We start from the raw sequence: 16,722 nt of genomic DNA on the forward strand, positions 1-16,722 counted from the left end.
GGGCCATCAGACAGTTATGGAATCTGTAAGTGACTTCACTATTCACATTAATAGAACGTAGTCTCCTAAGGAGGAAGAGTCTGCACACACTGCACTTTCTTCTACAATTCCTCTACATTAAGTAGTCATTGATGCAGACCACCCAAGTACTTGGAGGTGCACCACCTCCACCTCCCTGAATAGTGAAAGACAATATCCTTACGAAAATAAATATATTGTAATATACCTGAAAGTTTTGTATTTTTAAGAGAATATCTAAAATATAATGCAAGATATATTTCCCTAAACATAATTCCAAATATAGTATAACAACCTGGTGGGTGCAACAAATGGAAGAATAGGAACAGCATTTTCTAAGTCTTAATTTTATATGTCACCATTAACAGCAGTCTAATGCTACATTGTGCTTTTCTCTATGATATAGTGCCTTACCTATCAAACTATCTATTACAGCATATAATACATTTCAAAGCACCTTTACCTGCATAAAATGGCTTTCCAAAATCTTTTCTTCGCCCAGCTGCTTCTTCTTCTTCTTCTTTTCTCCCTCAGGTTTTTCAAACCAGCAAATACCAACCTCAGATTTCTGAGTCCACCCGATGACTGCTGTAAGTGTTACACAAATTGTTTCAGAGCTCCTTTTCTGTAAAGTGGTATACAGAAGAGTAAATGAAATATGGAGATCATTTGGCAGGTAGAGGATACATACTGTCTCTCACACGTGTTGGGAATGTGACAGTTCCCTGTCCACAGCCAGTTGACTAGACCCCTGTTTCTAAGTCTCTGACGTTCTCCCTTTGAAACATTAAATATCACTGCTCATCAGCCTCAAGGTAAAGCAGACTATCCGTTTTCACTGCCTGTACCCACCAGAGTCTAACTTGTGGTTGCCCAGCATCCTGGCACACTAAACAGCTAAGGGGTCCCCCCTGTTCCTGCACTCTCTTAAAATATTGAGCCAATGATGGTGTTGTTTATTTATATCTAATTTTAGAGATCGAGAGAGGGTGCCCACCAGCACACCGTACCATCTTATTACCCTTAATAAGCACAAAGATTGGTAATTCCGTAAACCTTCAGCTTCTCTGGGATTGGTCAACTTACACTTTGAAATAATCAATATTTGGTAACAAAAAAATCTACAGGATGCGAGGTGATGCCCGTGTTTGAGCAGTTAGCATTAAATGTCACTGCACATTAGCCTCCAGGTAAAGCGGACTATCTGTTTTCACTGCGTGTCCCCATCAGAGTCTAACTTGTGGTTGCCCAGCATCCTGACACATTAAATAGCTGATGGGTCTCTCCCCTGATCCCGCACTCTCTTAAACTATTGAGCCAATGATGGTGTTGTTTTTGTGGCTTAGAGATCCAGCTTGGGATTTCTGCACCTGCACAGTTTCAAACTAAGCTTTCCTTTGAGACTGTAGTTGGAAAGCTGGCTGCTCTTGGAACAGGGGGATTTAATCATTCAGGATTTGTGCTCACGCAACGGCTCAGGGATAGAAATGTCAGTGTCCACAAGGGAAACTAAGGCAGGACCATTGTATGGTGTGTGAAATTTCCTTCTATTAGCTGTTATTCTCTGTGATTTAAATGTTATTACACACACACACCAAGCGAATTAGCATGCATACATTTACTTTAGTTTATATTTATTTGTCATGAGTACAGAGTACAGCTAATTAGTCAGACATGGACCATACCTTGATATGTCTCGACAGCTATATCTAATCTTACAGACAGAGAGAGGGTGCCCTCCAGCACCAGCACACCATTTCATTACCATTAATAAACATAAAGAATGGTAATTCAACAACTTTTCAGCTTCTCTGGGATTGTTCAAGTTACACTTTGAAAGAATTGATATTTGGTAACAAAAATATCTAGTGGATGCGAGGTGAGGTCCGTGTTTGAGCAGTTAGATTTACTGATCATGCTGTTTCTTCCAGAATATTGCACTGGTTGGAACATTGGACAGGAATTGCACAGAAAGGAAAAGGTATTATGACATAACTACAGTCCTGAAATAAAAGGGAATTGAAAGGAGGTGAAGTCCACCAACATAATGATCAAGTTGATAATAAGCTTTGAACACGTATGCACCAAAAAAAAATCTAGACGACAACGGCCTATTCTGCCCATCAAAGCTTGCCAGTCCTTTCCATTTAACACTAGAATCCCTGAAGCCTACGAAAAAACTTGTAATCCCGGCCCACCTTAAATCCTTTAGCATCTCTCCATCAGTTTCTTTTGTTTTGTAAATGTGTCGATCAGCACAAGCAGCAAGCAGCCTTGATGGAGCTCAACTTGAACAAAAAGTTCTCCCAGCTCAAGCCAATGCTCTTTATCTTTGTGTGAGGTGCCTGGAGCTGTATAGGGTAAATAATACAGTATATCATTATTTGGAATACATGCATTTCATGTGTGTTCAGTGTCTACAAAGATCTGGGTAAGTGTAGGATGAAAGGAAATGCTGAACACATACCATGTTCCATGTTATACTAACACTAGAATCCCCAAAGCCTTCAAAAAAACTTGTAATCCTGGCCCACCTTAAATTCCTTTGCATTTCATGTGTGTTCCGTGTCTACAAAGACCTGGGTAAGTGAGGGATAAAAGGAAATGTGAGGCAAGAAATGTTGAACATATACCTAAAGCAGAAACTTTTTCCATATTATACTAACACTAGAATCCCTGAAGCCTATGAAAAAACTTGTAATCCTGGCCCACCTTTAATTCCTTCACATCTCTCCGTCAGTGTCTTTTGTGTTGAAAATGTGTCGATCAGCACAAGCGGCAAGCAGCCTGCTATCCCATCAGCCCTACTGACGCAGCTCAACTCATGCAAAAAGTTTTCCCAGCTCAGGTCTTTTTATGTGGATTTGAAGTGCCTGGAGTTGTATTGGTTAAATAATACAGTATATTGTTATTTGGAATACATGCATTTTATGTGTGTTCAGTGTCTACAAAGATCTGGGTAAGTTTAGGATGAAAGGAAATGCTGAACACATACCATGTTCCATGTTATACTATCACTAGAATCCCCAAAGCCTTCAAAAAAACTTATAATCCCGGCCCACCTTAAATTCCTTTGCACCTCTCCATCAGTATCTTTTGTTTTGTAAATGTGTTGATCAGCACAAGCAGCAAGCAGCCTGCAATCCCACCCCCCCAGATGATGAAGCTCATCTCGGGCAGAAAGTTCTGCCAGCTCAAGGAAAGGCTCCTTATCTGCGTGTGAGGTTCCTGCAGTTGTACAGGGTAAATAATATAGTATATCGTTACAGTAATCCCTCACTTAACGCGGGAGATAGGTTCCAAGGCCGACCACGATAACTGAATTTCCGCGAAGTAGGGACACTATATTTATTAAATTATTTAACGTGTATTTGGACGTTTTTAAACCCTCCCTGTATTGTTTACAACCCACCATTTACTCTATTAAAAACAGGGACAACTGCTAAGCAATATGAAATCGGTAGATAAGTTTACACTTACTGTATAGCGAAGTACACGTAGCAGCTTGTAGGCGGTCATGACGTCGTCGACCTTGTTGCAAAGATTCCTAAAGCAGATTCCATCCAGACTACTGCCTTATCATGTCCACTTGCAACTCGTTTTGCACCCTGGTTAAAGGACACTGCGGCCGTAGATCTTATATGCTTTTCCTCCTTTTTAAATAAAAAGAATCGATGTCCTGCAGCGGTGTAGCTGTTCCCTTCCTTCAACATATCAAAAAATGTTACCTTTTCTGCAATCATTTGCATCTTTTGTTGGTGCTTGGACACGGCCCCTGAAGCATTAGCACGTTAATGATGAATGAGTGAGATGAGACTTCCTGGTTAATGCAGCACTCCGTCGCTGAGCCAATCAGCAGCACACAGGAACTTAACTGCGTGCTCTGATTGGGTAGCTTCTCAGCCATCCGCCAATAGCATCTCTTGTATGAAATCAACTGGGCAAACCAACTGAGGAAGCAAGTAAAAAGACCCATTGTCCGCAGAAACCCGCGAAGCAGCGAAAAATCCGCGTTATGAATTTAGATATGCTTACATATAAAATCAGCGAAGTCGTGAATCCGCGAAAAGTGAACCGCGAAGTAGCAAGGGATTACTGTATTTGGAATACATGCATTTCATGTCTGTTCCATGTCTACAAAGATCTGGGTAAGTGTAGGATGACAGGAAATGCGAGTAATGCAAGAAATCCTGAACAGATACCTAAAGCAGAAACTTTTTTTCCATATTATATTAATAATGATGAGAAGTGTATAATGTGTGAAAACTTTAGTCCAAATATCAAATAAAAACGTGCGCTTTTATTCAAGAATATAACCAAAAAAAAAAACATTCGATTTACATGTTGTTGTCAATGAGTTAAAAACACAAGTTCAAATGTCAATCGACAGGAGAGTTTAGATGTGCTCATGAATGGTGCAGAGGTAAAAACTGCTGCCTTATATCCCGAAGGTCCTGGGATTGAGACCGGGTGCTCTGCGTTTTGAGTAGTGAGCTGCTACTATAATAATTATTATTATTATTACTATAATATAATAAAAACATACATTTGATTGAGTCTGTAACACCCAGTGTAAATATTGCCTACTTGTAAAAGTTAGTACTTGTTTTTTTTATTATTCAGTTTTATTCTGTCAGTGACGTTCACGTGGTACAACAAAATTGCCTCTCCCTCTCTGAGTTGATGACATTTTTCTCAGTCTTTTCTCAAGAGCAGCGATGACCACAGTTGCTACTGGTGATTGTTATCTGCTCAGAACTATTTGTTGTACTGGCAATCAAAGATATGATGTCCCGTGAACGCTATCAGACTGGGCAAAGGCAGGACCGGAGCAACAGACAGCTTCTTCAGAGCGCTTTCGCTAGCTAAAGTCACTTCGGTATGCGAGCAGTTCGCCACACTAGTGTTTAAATCAGGCAGCACTGTGCTGATGGTGTATGTGCCCAAAAAGAAGAGGGTTTTGATTTCAGTCTGTAATAGCCAGTGTAAAGTTTTGCTACGTATAAAAGACATCGCTGAAGGGCTATAATCAGACACACAAACACTGGTGAATCATGTCTTCTGGGTATTTTGTTGTCACTTGAATTTTTTGTTATTCAGTTTTATTCTTGAATAAAAGCACACTTATTTCGTTATACCTTTGCGAAAGTGTTTATTTTACATTCCAGTAACCACTTGAATGAGATCGAATCTGTCTCTGCCTCTCTCGCACACGCACACACATACATTCATACACGCACACACACACACACGCATACACGAAAATGGTCACTATTTGAAAACGTGTTTTCAAATGTGTTTCAGTGTTAATAAAAGGGATTCTGATTCGGATTCTGATTTTTCAGCCGTAAAGATTGCAATAATCCCAAAGTATCTCACATTTCCTTTCAGATAACAGTTTTGAGTTAAGAAGAATCCTGAGGTTTCGATGTACAATTGAGGCCAAAAGTTTCCATCCACCTCAGCTAAAGACCTTCAAACTCAGTATTTCCCAACTCCACACTTGTCATGCCACCTCCCGGTCCCTGTGCTAAGTCAACTGGGATATCAACTCATTTCCATAAGTGGTAAAGTCTACAGTCATATGAAAAAGTTTGGGAATCCCTCTTAATTCTTTGGATTTTTGTTTCTCATTGGCTGAGCGTTCAAAGTAGCAACTTCCTTTTAATATCTGACATGCCTTATGGAGACAGTAGTATTTCAGCAGTGACATTAAGTTTATTGGATTAACAGAAACTATGCAATATGCATCATAACAAAATTAGACAGGTGCATAAATTTGGGCACCCTAACAGAGATATGACATCAATACTTCGTTGAGCCTCCTTTTGTAAATCTAACAGCCTCTCGACGCTGTCCTCCTATAGCCTCTGATGAGCGTCTGGATTCTGGATGGAGGTATTTCTGACCATTCTTCATACAAAATCTCTCCAGTTCAGTTCAATTTGATGGACAGCCTGCTTCAAATCATCCCATAGATTGTCGATGATATTCAAGTCAGTGGACTGTGACAGCCATTCCAGAACATTGTACTTCTCCCTCTGCATGAATGCCTTTGTAGATTTCCAACTGTGTTTTGGGTCATTGTCTTGCTGGAATATCCAACCCCTGCGTAACTTCAACTTTGTGACTGACGCTTAAACATTATCCTGAAGAATTTGTTGATATTGGGTTGAATTCATCCGACCCTCGACTTTAACAAGGGCCCCAGTCCCTGAACTAGCCACACAGCCCCACAGCATGATGGAACCTCCACCAAATTTGACAGTAGGTAGCAGGTGTTTTTCTTGGAATGTGGTGTTCTTCTTCTGCCATGCAAAGTGCTTTTTGTTATGACCCAATAACTCCATTGTGTCTTCTTTTCTAGCTTTTTTGGGGCCATTTTGATAGAAATTATCAAAATAAATGATATAAATCACTGCACTGACCAAAATTACGCCCACAAACACATGTATCTGGACTCTAGCTGACGTTTACGGACGCTCTCAGCTGTTTGTTTACAATCGCACAAGCGGATACACGTGACCGCATTCGTTGGTCGTAATTCAAAACAAAACTTTGGTCGTAAACCAAGTTGTTCGCATGTCAGGCCAGTCGTATATCCAGGGTCGACTGTAGATGCAGTATAAATGATTTGAATAGGAATATAAACAACATGTTGGTTAAGTTTGAAGATGATGCTAATGTGGCTGAGTCAGTTTTATTATGTTTTATTTTTGTGAACATTCCCAAAACTATGGACTTTTTAATACTGAAATGCTTCTCATTTTTTTTGTTGTGAATTTTGTTTAATACGAATGCAATCAGTGTACCTTTTGTATAATAGTTCCTGTTTGCCTGTTGTAGCAGGGGGGGGCTTTAATTAATGAAACACCCATAGACTGCACATGTAGCGTAACAGCAGACTCCCAGCAAAAGCTGGATGACGCTGCTGCAGGTAAGACGCTTCGCAATACGCTCCGTCTCTCGTGTAAGTGTCGAAATCGTGTATTCCGTCTCAAACTGCATAGAAGCATCACGTCATGTGGTTATTAATGTATCTTGAGGTTGTGCCGTCACTTTTGATCGGCAGAAATGGATTTTAAAAGTGTTTAATTTGATGGAGATCCAGCATCATTAGCATATTGTTTGGCTTGCTAAAGGAGACTGAGAGAGAGCCTGTCGCTGCGTGTGTTGACTGTGCTCCTTACTGCTTGTCTTATAGTTGGATGACGTTGTTGCAGAATAAATGGTAGAATCTGGATATCGGTGTGTCTGTCTTCCTTCAAAACATCAGCAACCATTTGAAAGCCGCTACACTAAGAAAGCTGGACTGGCAGATCAATGAGAATCTGTTGAATCATCACAGAGGGATTTTGACAGCAGACAGGCTTGAGTAGATTTGTGGCAGATGAAATTTAATGTCAGTAAATGTAAAGAATTACACACAAGAAGTAAAAATGTGAGGTTTGAATACACAATGCGAGGTTTGAAAATTGGAAGCCATTAAGAAGGCTAACAGAATGTTACAGTATATAGCATCTTGATGTGTGGAGTACAAGTCACAGGAGGTTGTTCTGCTCAACCTTTATTACACACTGGTGAGGCCTCGCTTGGAGTCATGGATGCAGTTTTGGTCTACAAAAAGGACATAGCAGCACTAGAAAAGGTCCAAAGAAAAGTGACCAGCCTGATTCAGGCACTACAGAGGATGAGTTATGAGGAAAGATTAAAAGAGCTGAGCCTTTACACTTTAAGCAAAAGAGGATTATGAGGAGATGTGACTGAAGTGTTTAAAATTATGAAAGGGAATTAGTCCAGTGGAACGAGACGGTTATTTTAAAATGAGTTCATCAAGAACACAGTTGGAAACTTGTGAAGGATAAATTTCACATGAACATGAGGAAGTTTTTCTTTACACAGAGAGCCACAGACACTTGGAATAAGAGACAAGTAGTGTGGTAGACAGGAGGACTTCAGGGACCTTCAAAACTCGACTTGATGTTACTTTGGAGGAATTAGGTGGATAGGACTGGTGAGCTTTGTTAGGCTGAATGGCCTGTTCTCTTCTAGATTGTCTTACTGTCCTAATTAAGGGTTAGCATGAAATCCTGCAGCTCCATTATCGCACCAAGAATTGGAGACCCCTGGGCTAATTTTTTTTATTTATTTTGCGCATTCACGGCGCATTCAGGGTAGATATCAGGGCATAGTCATATCAGATTTGGATCGCTTTTCAAATGAATTGTGAACAATCAAAGAAACAAACAAAAAAGGATATAGTCAACAATTAACTTTTTAAGTTAGCTTTTTTAAATGGTAAATAGTCACTTTTAGCTTCACTGTGAACATTGATATAAAAGATTCAACCTGTTCAGACATACGCATTTTAATGTAAATAGAAGCATCCAAAACATGTTAAATTAGGGTTCTATTGTATATTTTGAGATAAAAAAAAATTTAAAAACTGTGTGGGAATGTTCAGAAGCTTCTCCTAACTGTCCTGCCTGCAGCAGAATAACAGGAAAAACAGAAAGGTTAAGTCAATAATTCTCTTCACTTGTATAATAATTTTGCTTTTTAAGTTGGCTGCACAGCCTTCTTTGCACTCGTCATGTTGAAACATGGTGTTTCTGTGCTCACACTGGCAATGTTTCAACGTCGATCCATCAGTTTCTTTTGTTGTTTTCCAGAAGTAATCATGGCCGCTCCACTTTCTCTTTGTACCATATAAGAGCAGCGAGCAGTTATCTGTGTTTTACTGATGCACTGATGGTGTACTGGGTGCCAAAATCCTTGTCAGTTCATCAGCTCCACGGTATGGGCTTACACTACAGTATGCTGTTGATAGTAGTGGACGTGGATGGATATCCTGCTCCTTCTTCGTGCTTTAACACTTGGCAGCAGTGCTGGTTGAAGCTCATTTGGAGCCCTAGGCAGTGTCCCCCTTGGTGTCCGGAGTGCATGCTTCTTTCGTTAAACAAATGGCTCCCTTCTTTATGTACTTACCATGGAATTTATGGAGCGCCTTACCTTTCACATACAGTACCCCTTGGGTGACAGCGGACACAGTATTACCAGACTTTCGACAACTGGAGGGGGGGTCCCATTAAGTGTCTGGAGCACCACATACTCTTTCATTAACTTATCTGTCATCCCCTCTGTGTACACACCATGGAATTTATGGTGTGCACTCCCCATACCTTTCATAAATGCCGCCCCTCGAGTTACATCGTGCAACCAGTAATAATAGACTTCATTGGTTAGGTTACCCTAACCCTAACCCACTCCATTACCAGAGCACATGCCCCTTTAGTTATACACAGGCCATCAATGTGGGGTAGTAGTTGTGACGTTAGACTTCAAACACTGAGGATGTGAATTTGAATCCCACTACTGACACCACTGTGTGACCCTGAGTGAGTCAGTTGCTCCAATTGGAAAACCAAAAGAAATGTAACCAATTGTATTATAAATGTTGTAAGTCAATATAAACATATATGGCTCCCATCTGTGTACATGGAATTTATGGAGCTTGCACCCGTTACCTTTCATTTTCACTGCTCATCAGGTGACTGCATGCACAGTATTACTAGACTTCGAAGACTGGGGTGAGGTCCCACTCAGTGTTTGAAGCGCATGCCTCGTTAGTTACATAAATGGCTCCCCTCTGGGTACACATCATTGAATTTACAGAGCGTGCACCCCTCACCTTTCATATAAGCCTCTCATCGGGTGAGCGCATGCAAACAATATTACTAGACTTTGATAACTGGGGAGGAGTTCTGCTAAGTGTCCAGACTGTGCACCCTTTCAGTTACGTAATTGGCACCCCTCTGTGTACATACAATGCCCAAGTCAGTGGGTGTACGGAGCACATGCTCCTTACATTTCATAAGCAACACCTCTAATGGATGGACCAGCTCAGGCTATAATCACCATTCTAAATTATCCTAAGCTGCCCTGGGCAGCCACCCATGTGGCCCATACCTAAATCCGCCATTGCATGGCAGACCGTTTTTGAATTTCTAAGTCCACTCGTGAAGACTCCGCTGTGCTAAAACTCTGTCTCCATATCATGCTGAAAGCCTTCTATAAATTTTGTCTCCTGGTATACCTCCAGCCGATGAAAAGGAGACCACTACTCGATGCTTGTTTTTGGTACAAACAGGGAGTAGATCTGCCATGTCTACTTCTAGATGCCAACAAGAGGGACTTACTGATCAAGGTCACCACAGTCGTGCAATGTTTCCACACACGCACAGAGAAAGCTGTACAGCCAAACTGAAGAAAGCCATCATAACAGTGCAAATGGGGAGTGGATCAGCCATGTCTATTTCTGGACACCAACAAGAGCAACTGACTGATCAAGGTCGAAACTTTACCACCGTCACTACAGACACAGCCAACCCCAAGAAAGCCATCACAACAGTGTGGATAATTATTGACTTACCATCATACATTCAATTGCCAGAGTTCAGCATCACAGAACCATTGATTCCCTCTGCGTTAAACATCTTATCAATATTTGGAGTGTGCGGGGTGTTTACCAGTAAGTCCTACAAAGCCACTTAGCTTAACTTCAGTTAAACAATACCATGCAGCAGATCGTTTACACAATAGAGTATGGAATTTATTAATTTTTTGGATTTCCAAGCCTGAATTGTATGTTTTCTTTAAATGGCAGCAAAAGCTTGAGAATGCTAAGCCTACTTTAACTTCTTTATTGCCTCATTAACACATTTAACATTCCATAAGTCATAATCTTGTGTTGGATTTAAACTCTCCATTAAGTTATGTTGCTCTTCACGAGTTGAAAAATGTGCTTAAAATTGTACTGGAACTTTGTGAAGTTGATTGTGTTAAGCTGTTTCTGTTCTTATTGAGTTATAAATGTAAGGTATGGGTCACACCCTGTGCTCCCTTTCACTCCAGATTACTATGGATCCTCAATTTCAGGATTTGTTCTCATTCCTGTGAAAAGTCGGCGGATGCTGCTTTTTATTTCCTTATTTCTAAAGCTGTAGATTAAGGGATTCATCATCGGAGGGACTAGGATGGCTACAATGATTAAAGAAGTGCAGGCTTCAGTCGACAGCTTCACCCCGACTCCAGGGAGTATGTAGGAGATCATCAGAGGGAAATAGAAGAGGCCCACCACCAGCAGGTGGGTCAGCAGGGTACTGAAGACCTTCTGTTTCCCTTTGACGGAGGAGATCTTCAGAGCAGCTCGAGCGATTTTGTAGTAGGAAAAGACGGTCAGCGTCACACAGTATGACGCCGATATTCCTGTTGTGATGGACAAAATGACAATATACTTGGGGTCATCGGTACATGCGATTTGAACCATTGTCGCATAGTCACAGAAGCAGAAAGGCAAAACATTGGTGCGACAAAAGGAGAGTTCTCTTACATAAACCATGTATGGCGTGACGATCACCACACCAATAATGTTCACCAGGAAGATGCTGGACCAGACAACTTTACTCGTAACAATCAATGGATACCTCAGGGGATAAACCACAGCTACATAGCGGTCACAGGCCATAACTAGCAAAAGATTGCCCTCCAAAACCCCAAGATAGCCCACCATAGACAACTGCAGTAAACAAGGTCCATAGGGTACAATGGAGGAGTTGAAAAGCAGGATACCCAACATGCGTGGGATAAGATTGGAGCTGTTAGCGATATCGATGATGGCTAAGCAGCAGATGTACCAAAACATTGGGGTATGGAGGTGAAGGTCAATTGTAATGACCACGATCACCAGCAGGTTCCCAATGAGTGTCGTCAAGTAGATTAGGGCAAGTGATACGGTAATAATGGTCTTCTGGTCAGGATCAATTGCGCACTGCAGTATGAACTCCGACACCATAACTGTCACGTTCCACATCATGGTAGAATTCTTCAGTTCACCTGGTAAGAAAGATAATCGTTTAATTGAGCTTAATAATTACAAAGATGTATTACCATTTGCAGCATTTTATGTCACATGATAAAAGTGATTTCCCCGAAATAAAGCATACGAGGGTGGCAAAAATATCCACACTATATGAAATTTACTTTTCGCTAAGGAATAACAATCAACAGTTAAACATTGATGTTGAAAATTTGTCAATTAGGTAGACTTAAAACCACCAACTGCTCCTGATCCTCCCTTTTCCTGGTAAATATGAAATATATACATATATTGTATATAAAGACTTATAAAAGAACATATGTATATGCAGGACATTCAGTATCGGTTCACTATTTATGCATGAAGGTTTAACCCAATCCCAAACTCCAACAATAAACTAAAAACGATTATAAGAAGACAAAGTCCACAAATGCCCTACAAAGACACAGCCCAGTTCTTAATGGTTTGCATGACTTCTCTTATAGCTGAAATGCTGTAGCTGGAGTTGATTCACATTAGTGGGACAAGGTGAGTAGCAGGTGGTGCTGTCCCCATGGAGGTTAAATAAAAAATCAGACGGTGAATGGATTTGACGGAGGTGCAGTTGTCCAGTATAAGCATTTAGTGGTGGAGCTTGGTGGGTAAAATGTTTCTGGTGGGATTAGGGATGATGAGACTGCCCATAGAGAGGAAATTAGACTCTTGTCAGAATGGTCCCTCTCTCTGAACGTTATCATGACTAAGGAGCTTATCGTGGACTTGAACAAGCAGGTGACAGAACACACTTTCAGTTATATTGGAGGAGATATTGTGGAGCAGGTTGGCAGTTTTAAGGTTCCTCAGAGGGCACCTTCACAGATGACCTTAAATGGTCATGTCAAACTGCAGAAGTGCTGAAGTAGGCCCACCCACATCTTTACTTTACCCAGATGTTACCTACAACCTAGAATGGCTGCTGCACTTGTTATAATTTTTAAGTTCTTTGGGCTTGGGATTGGGTTATTACTGTGCTCTTGAGTCCATCCTGGTAGAATGCATCACATCCTGGCATGGCTGCTGCTCAACTCGTGCTCAGAGAGCCCTGTAGTGTGTGGCAAAAACATCAGAGCAGATCATGGGTACACAGCTTCCTGTGATCCATGACATCTACACCCCGTGAGTGGTGGTATCAGGCAGGACCCCAGCAACCCTACATTGCAAGTTTTCATCCTCCTTCCCTCTGGAAAGCACATGAAGTCCATCCAGATGCAGACATCTTAGGTTTATGAGCCACTTGTTATAGGACTGATGAACAATCAGTAATCTCGTTAACGGCAGCAACATGCGTGTGCCAGCATTCCCTACACCAAAGTGCTACATAAATGAAATGTATTATTATTATTATTATTATTATTATTATTATTATTAGTTGTAGTAGTAGTCATATTGTACTGGACAGCACTCGCCTGGGAGTAGGAGAGGAGGACTAAACAAGAGAGAGAAGAGAAACTTGTGCTAGAAGTGGTGCTTAGGAATATCCTGGGGACGTATTTTGTTAAAATAAACCTTTTTATTGACCCCGTCACTTGTGTAGCAGTGGTTGTGCTTGGGGTGCTGCAACACCCCCTACTGGTCACAACATGTTGTGAAAAGAGATCACGGTTTTGACAAATTTTTCAGTAAAAGTCAAGTTACTGTCAAAAAGGAGTTAATAAATATTTTACTTCCCTTATGAACTTTCTAAAGGAAGCACGTAATATTTGTTATGTCATTCCATCTGACTGTTTCAGAGATTGAGTGGTGTTAGCGAATGCTTGTGTTAACCCTTTAACCGCCAACTCCCTAAATATTCCCCACGCCAGGCGAAATCTGAACAATTTTTGTTTTTTTACTTTTTTACATTTTTTTTACATTTTTTACATTTATTCAAGCAGTATTGACCACTAAATGTTGTGCAAGTTGCCAGAGTATACACGAAATCTATAAATGTAACCTGAATTCTCAGCTAAGCAAAACATCTTAATACCAAACCGTGCCCTTTTCAATGGTAGATACTGTCGAAACTGTAAGCGGCCCTTCCACAACAATAAACTTTCATCAACTGCAACTGACGGTCCTGGCATGTAGGGCAACTGAAATGCTTCAAATAAATGATCAATCAAAGGACGTAGCTTGAACAAGTGGTCGCGGTTTGGATCTTTCTTATCTGGCTCGTTTCTGTTGTCATTCAAATGAAAGAATTTCAGCAGCAAAGAGAATCGGTTACGTGTCATGACAGCTGCAAAAATAGGTGTTGCATACATAGGATCTGTAGACCAGTACATCTCAATATCTGGTTTTCTGATTATTCCCATCAACATCAAAATCCCAATGAATTTTTTCATTTCGTTTTCATCAGTGTCAAACCAAGCACGAACACGGGAATGTGGAGGTAAATTGGGATTTTTCTCAATAAACTGTGCTGCGTACAGATTTGTCTGATGAACAAAATGTCTGATCAAATCAGGTGACACAAACAGCTCATAAAACTGCTCAGCAGTGTAATTGTTTACATCAACAATAAAGCCACACGTTCCCTCAAACGAATGCAGAAAAGGTAGTTCACCACGGGCAGCAGCCCAGCTGAGATGCTGGGGATACACCCACTCAGCGCCGTCATCCGATGCGTCTTCATTCACAGTATCATGCAGCGCACGTTGCTGCTCATCACTGTCACTAAAATCTTCTTCAGAACTGCTACAATCATGATCAGAACTGTCCAAAATCGCCTGCAAAGCCTCACTTGAAGTCAGTTTACGTTTCGCCATATTCACAGCTGTTACATGCGAATCACGTCACATGACCGGCCAAAACAACCACAGACTTGTCGAAATACAACGTAGTAATAATACCCACGCCAAACCGTCAGTTATACTACGCGCCAGGCATTCATATAACCACAGGCAAATGTGCCGGATAATTCCGGCAGTATGGCGTTAGCATTAAAACAACGGTGCCGGATATATCCGGCAGAGGGCGGTGAAGGGGTTAAAGACCTCTGCTTTGAGAAATCACTTGAGCCATTACTGTGCTTATTAGTTTGTCTTTTTTTATTTTGCTTGTACATTTCTTTGTATTCCACAAGCCACCTGTGCAAAGTTTAGTCGCACCAAAGATTTCTCGCTAGAATTTACGTTTGACTTCTGTTTTGCTGTAACCAAAATATGCCCTGACGATCAACGCTGACCTTTATTAACTTGGCAGCTCATCTTCATTTCTTATCAAACTCATTTCTGCCTGACCAGAGTTCAGCATAAGCCCTCGTGTTTTATCCTGCCTGGCACGTGGCTTAAGTTTTGAATCAAGAGCGATATTTGGGTGAGGAGACTTTCTATTAGGACTGGGACCGAGTGGTTTTGTTAACTGGACACCCCACAGTAGGACTGAGCTTTTACTGAACACAATGACACGAGCAAAATTAGTTCGGTGAGAGCTTCCTGTTGTCATGATTAGTACTCTTTTGGCCTGTCACCCAAGTTCATGGTGGCCTTCAGTTTTGACTTCATTCTATGCTCCACGTCTACCTCCAGCAGTGTCTCCCATAACTGAGCTTCTTAATCCACTTGTTGGTGTGGTGGACCATCAGACAGTTATGGAATCTGTAAGTGACTTCACTATTCACATTTAATCGAACGTAGTCTCCTAAGGAGGAAGAGTCTGCACACACTGTCCTTTCTTCTTCAGTTCCTCTATGTTACTAGACTAGTCCAAGTGGTCGCTGATGCGGACGCCCAAGTACTGTGAATATTGCCTGAATAGTGAAAGACAATACCCTTACATGAATAAATATATTGAAATATACCTGAAAAATATGTGGACATATCCTTCAATAAAATGCAACATATATGTAGTTTTGTATTTTCAAGAGAATATCTGAAATATAATTCAAGATATATTTCCCTTAATAAATTTTAACAAACATAATTCCAAATATATTATAACAACCTGGTGGGTGCAACAAATGGAAGAATAGGAACAGCATTTCCTAAGTGTTAATTTTATATGCCGCCATTAACAGCAGTCTAATGCTACATTGTGCTTTTCTCTATGATATAGTGCCTTACCTATCAAACTATCTATTACAGCATATAATACATTTCAAAGCATCTTTACCTGCATAAAATGGCTTTCCAAAATCTTTTTTTCTGCCCAGCTGTTTCTTCTTCTTCTTCTTCTTTTTTCCCCTCAGGTTATTTAAACCAGTGAATACCAACCTCAGATTTCTGAGTCGACTCGATGACTGCTGTAAGTGTTACACAAATTGTTTCAGAGCTCCTTTTCTGTATAATGGTATTCAGAAGAGTAAATAAAATACGGAGATCATTCGGTAGGTAGAGGACACATACACGTATAGGGACCACTCATCCATGTGACAGTCCCCTCTCCACAGCCAGCAGCCTAATCCCCTGTTTCAAAGTCTCTGACGTTCTCCCCTTAAAGCATTAAATATCACTGCACATCAGCCTCAAGTTAAAGCGGACTATCAGTTTTCACTGCGTGTCCCCACCAGAGTCTAACTTGTGGTTGCCCAGCATCCTGGCACACTAAATAGCTAAGGGGTCTCCCCTGTTCCTGCACTCTCTTAAATATTGAGCCAATGATGGTGTTGTTTTTGTGGCTTAGAGATCCAGCTTGGGATTTCTACACCTGCACAATTTCAAACTAAGCTTTCCTTTGAGACTGTAGTTGAAAAGCTGGCTGCTCTTGGAACAGGGGAATTTAATTATCCAGGATTTGGGTTTACGCAACGGCTCAGGAATAGAAATGTCAGTGTCCACAAGGGAAACTAAGGCAGGACCATTGTATTG

General features: G+C 40.9%; 2 protein-coding genes across 2 annotated transcripts in view; one reads left to right on the forward strand and one right to left on the reverse strand.

Moving 5' to 3' along the window:
• The window catches only part of dnajc28 (DnaJ (Hsp40) homolog, subfamily C, member 28), a 1,235,492-nt gene that overhangs the window by 76,999 nt on the left and 1,141,771 nt on the right, over positions 1–16,722 (forward strand). The window lies entirely within an intron of this gene.
• Positions 10,662–16,722, reverse strand: part of LOC114641334 (olfactory receptor-like protein DTMT) — a 49,353-nt gene continuing 43,292 nt past the window's right edge. Inside the window, exon 2 of the mRNA XM_028790399.2 lies at positions 10,662–11,913. Within this exon, the coding sequence (XP_028646232.2) occupies positions 10,937–11,893 (957 nt within the window). The 5' untranslated portion in view covers positions 11,894–11,913 and the 3' untranslated portion in view covers positions 10,662–10,936. The remainder of the gene's footprint in view (positions 11,914–16,722) is intronic.

This window comes from Erpetoichthys calabaricus, chromosome 4, assembly GCF_900747795.2.
Source record: "Erpetoichthys calabaricus chromosome 4, fErpCal1.3, whole genome shotgun sequence".
Lineage (NCBI taxonomy): Eukaryota > Metazoa > Chordata > Cladistia > Polypteriformes > Polypteridae > Erpetoichthys > Erpetoichthys calabaricus.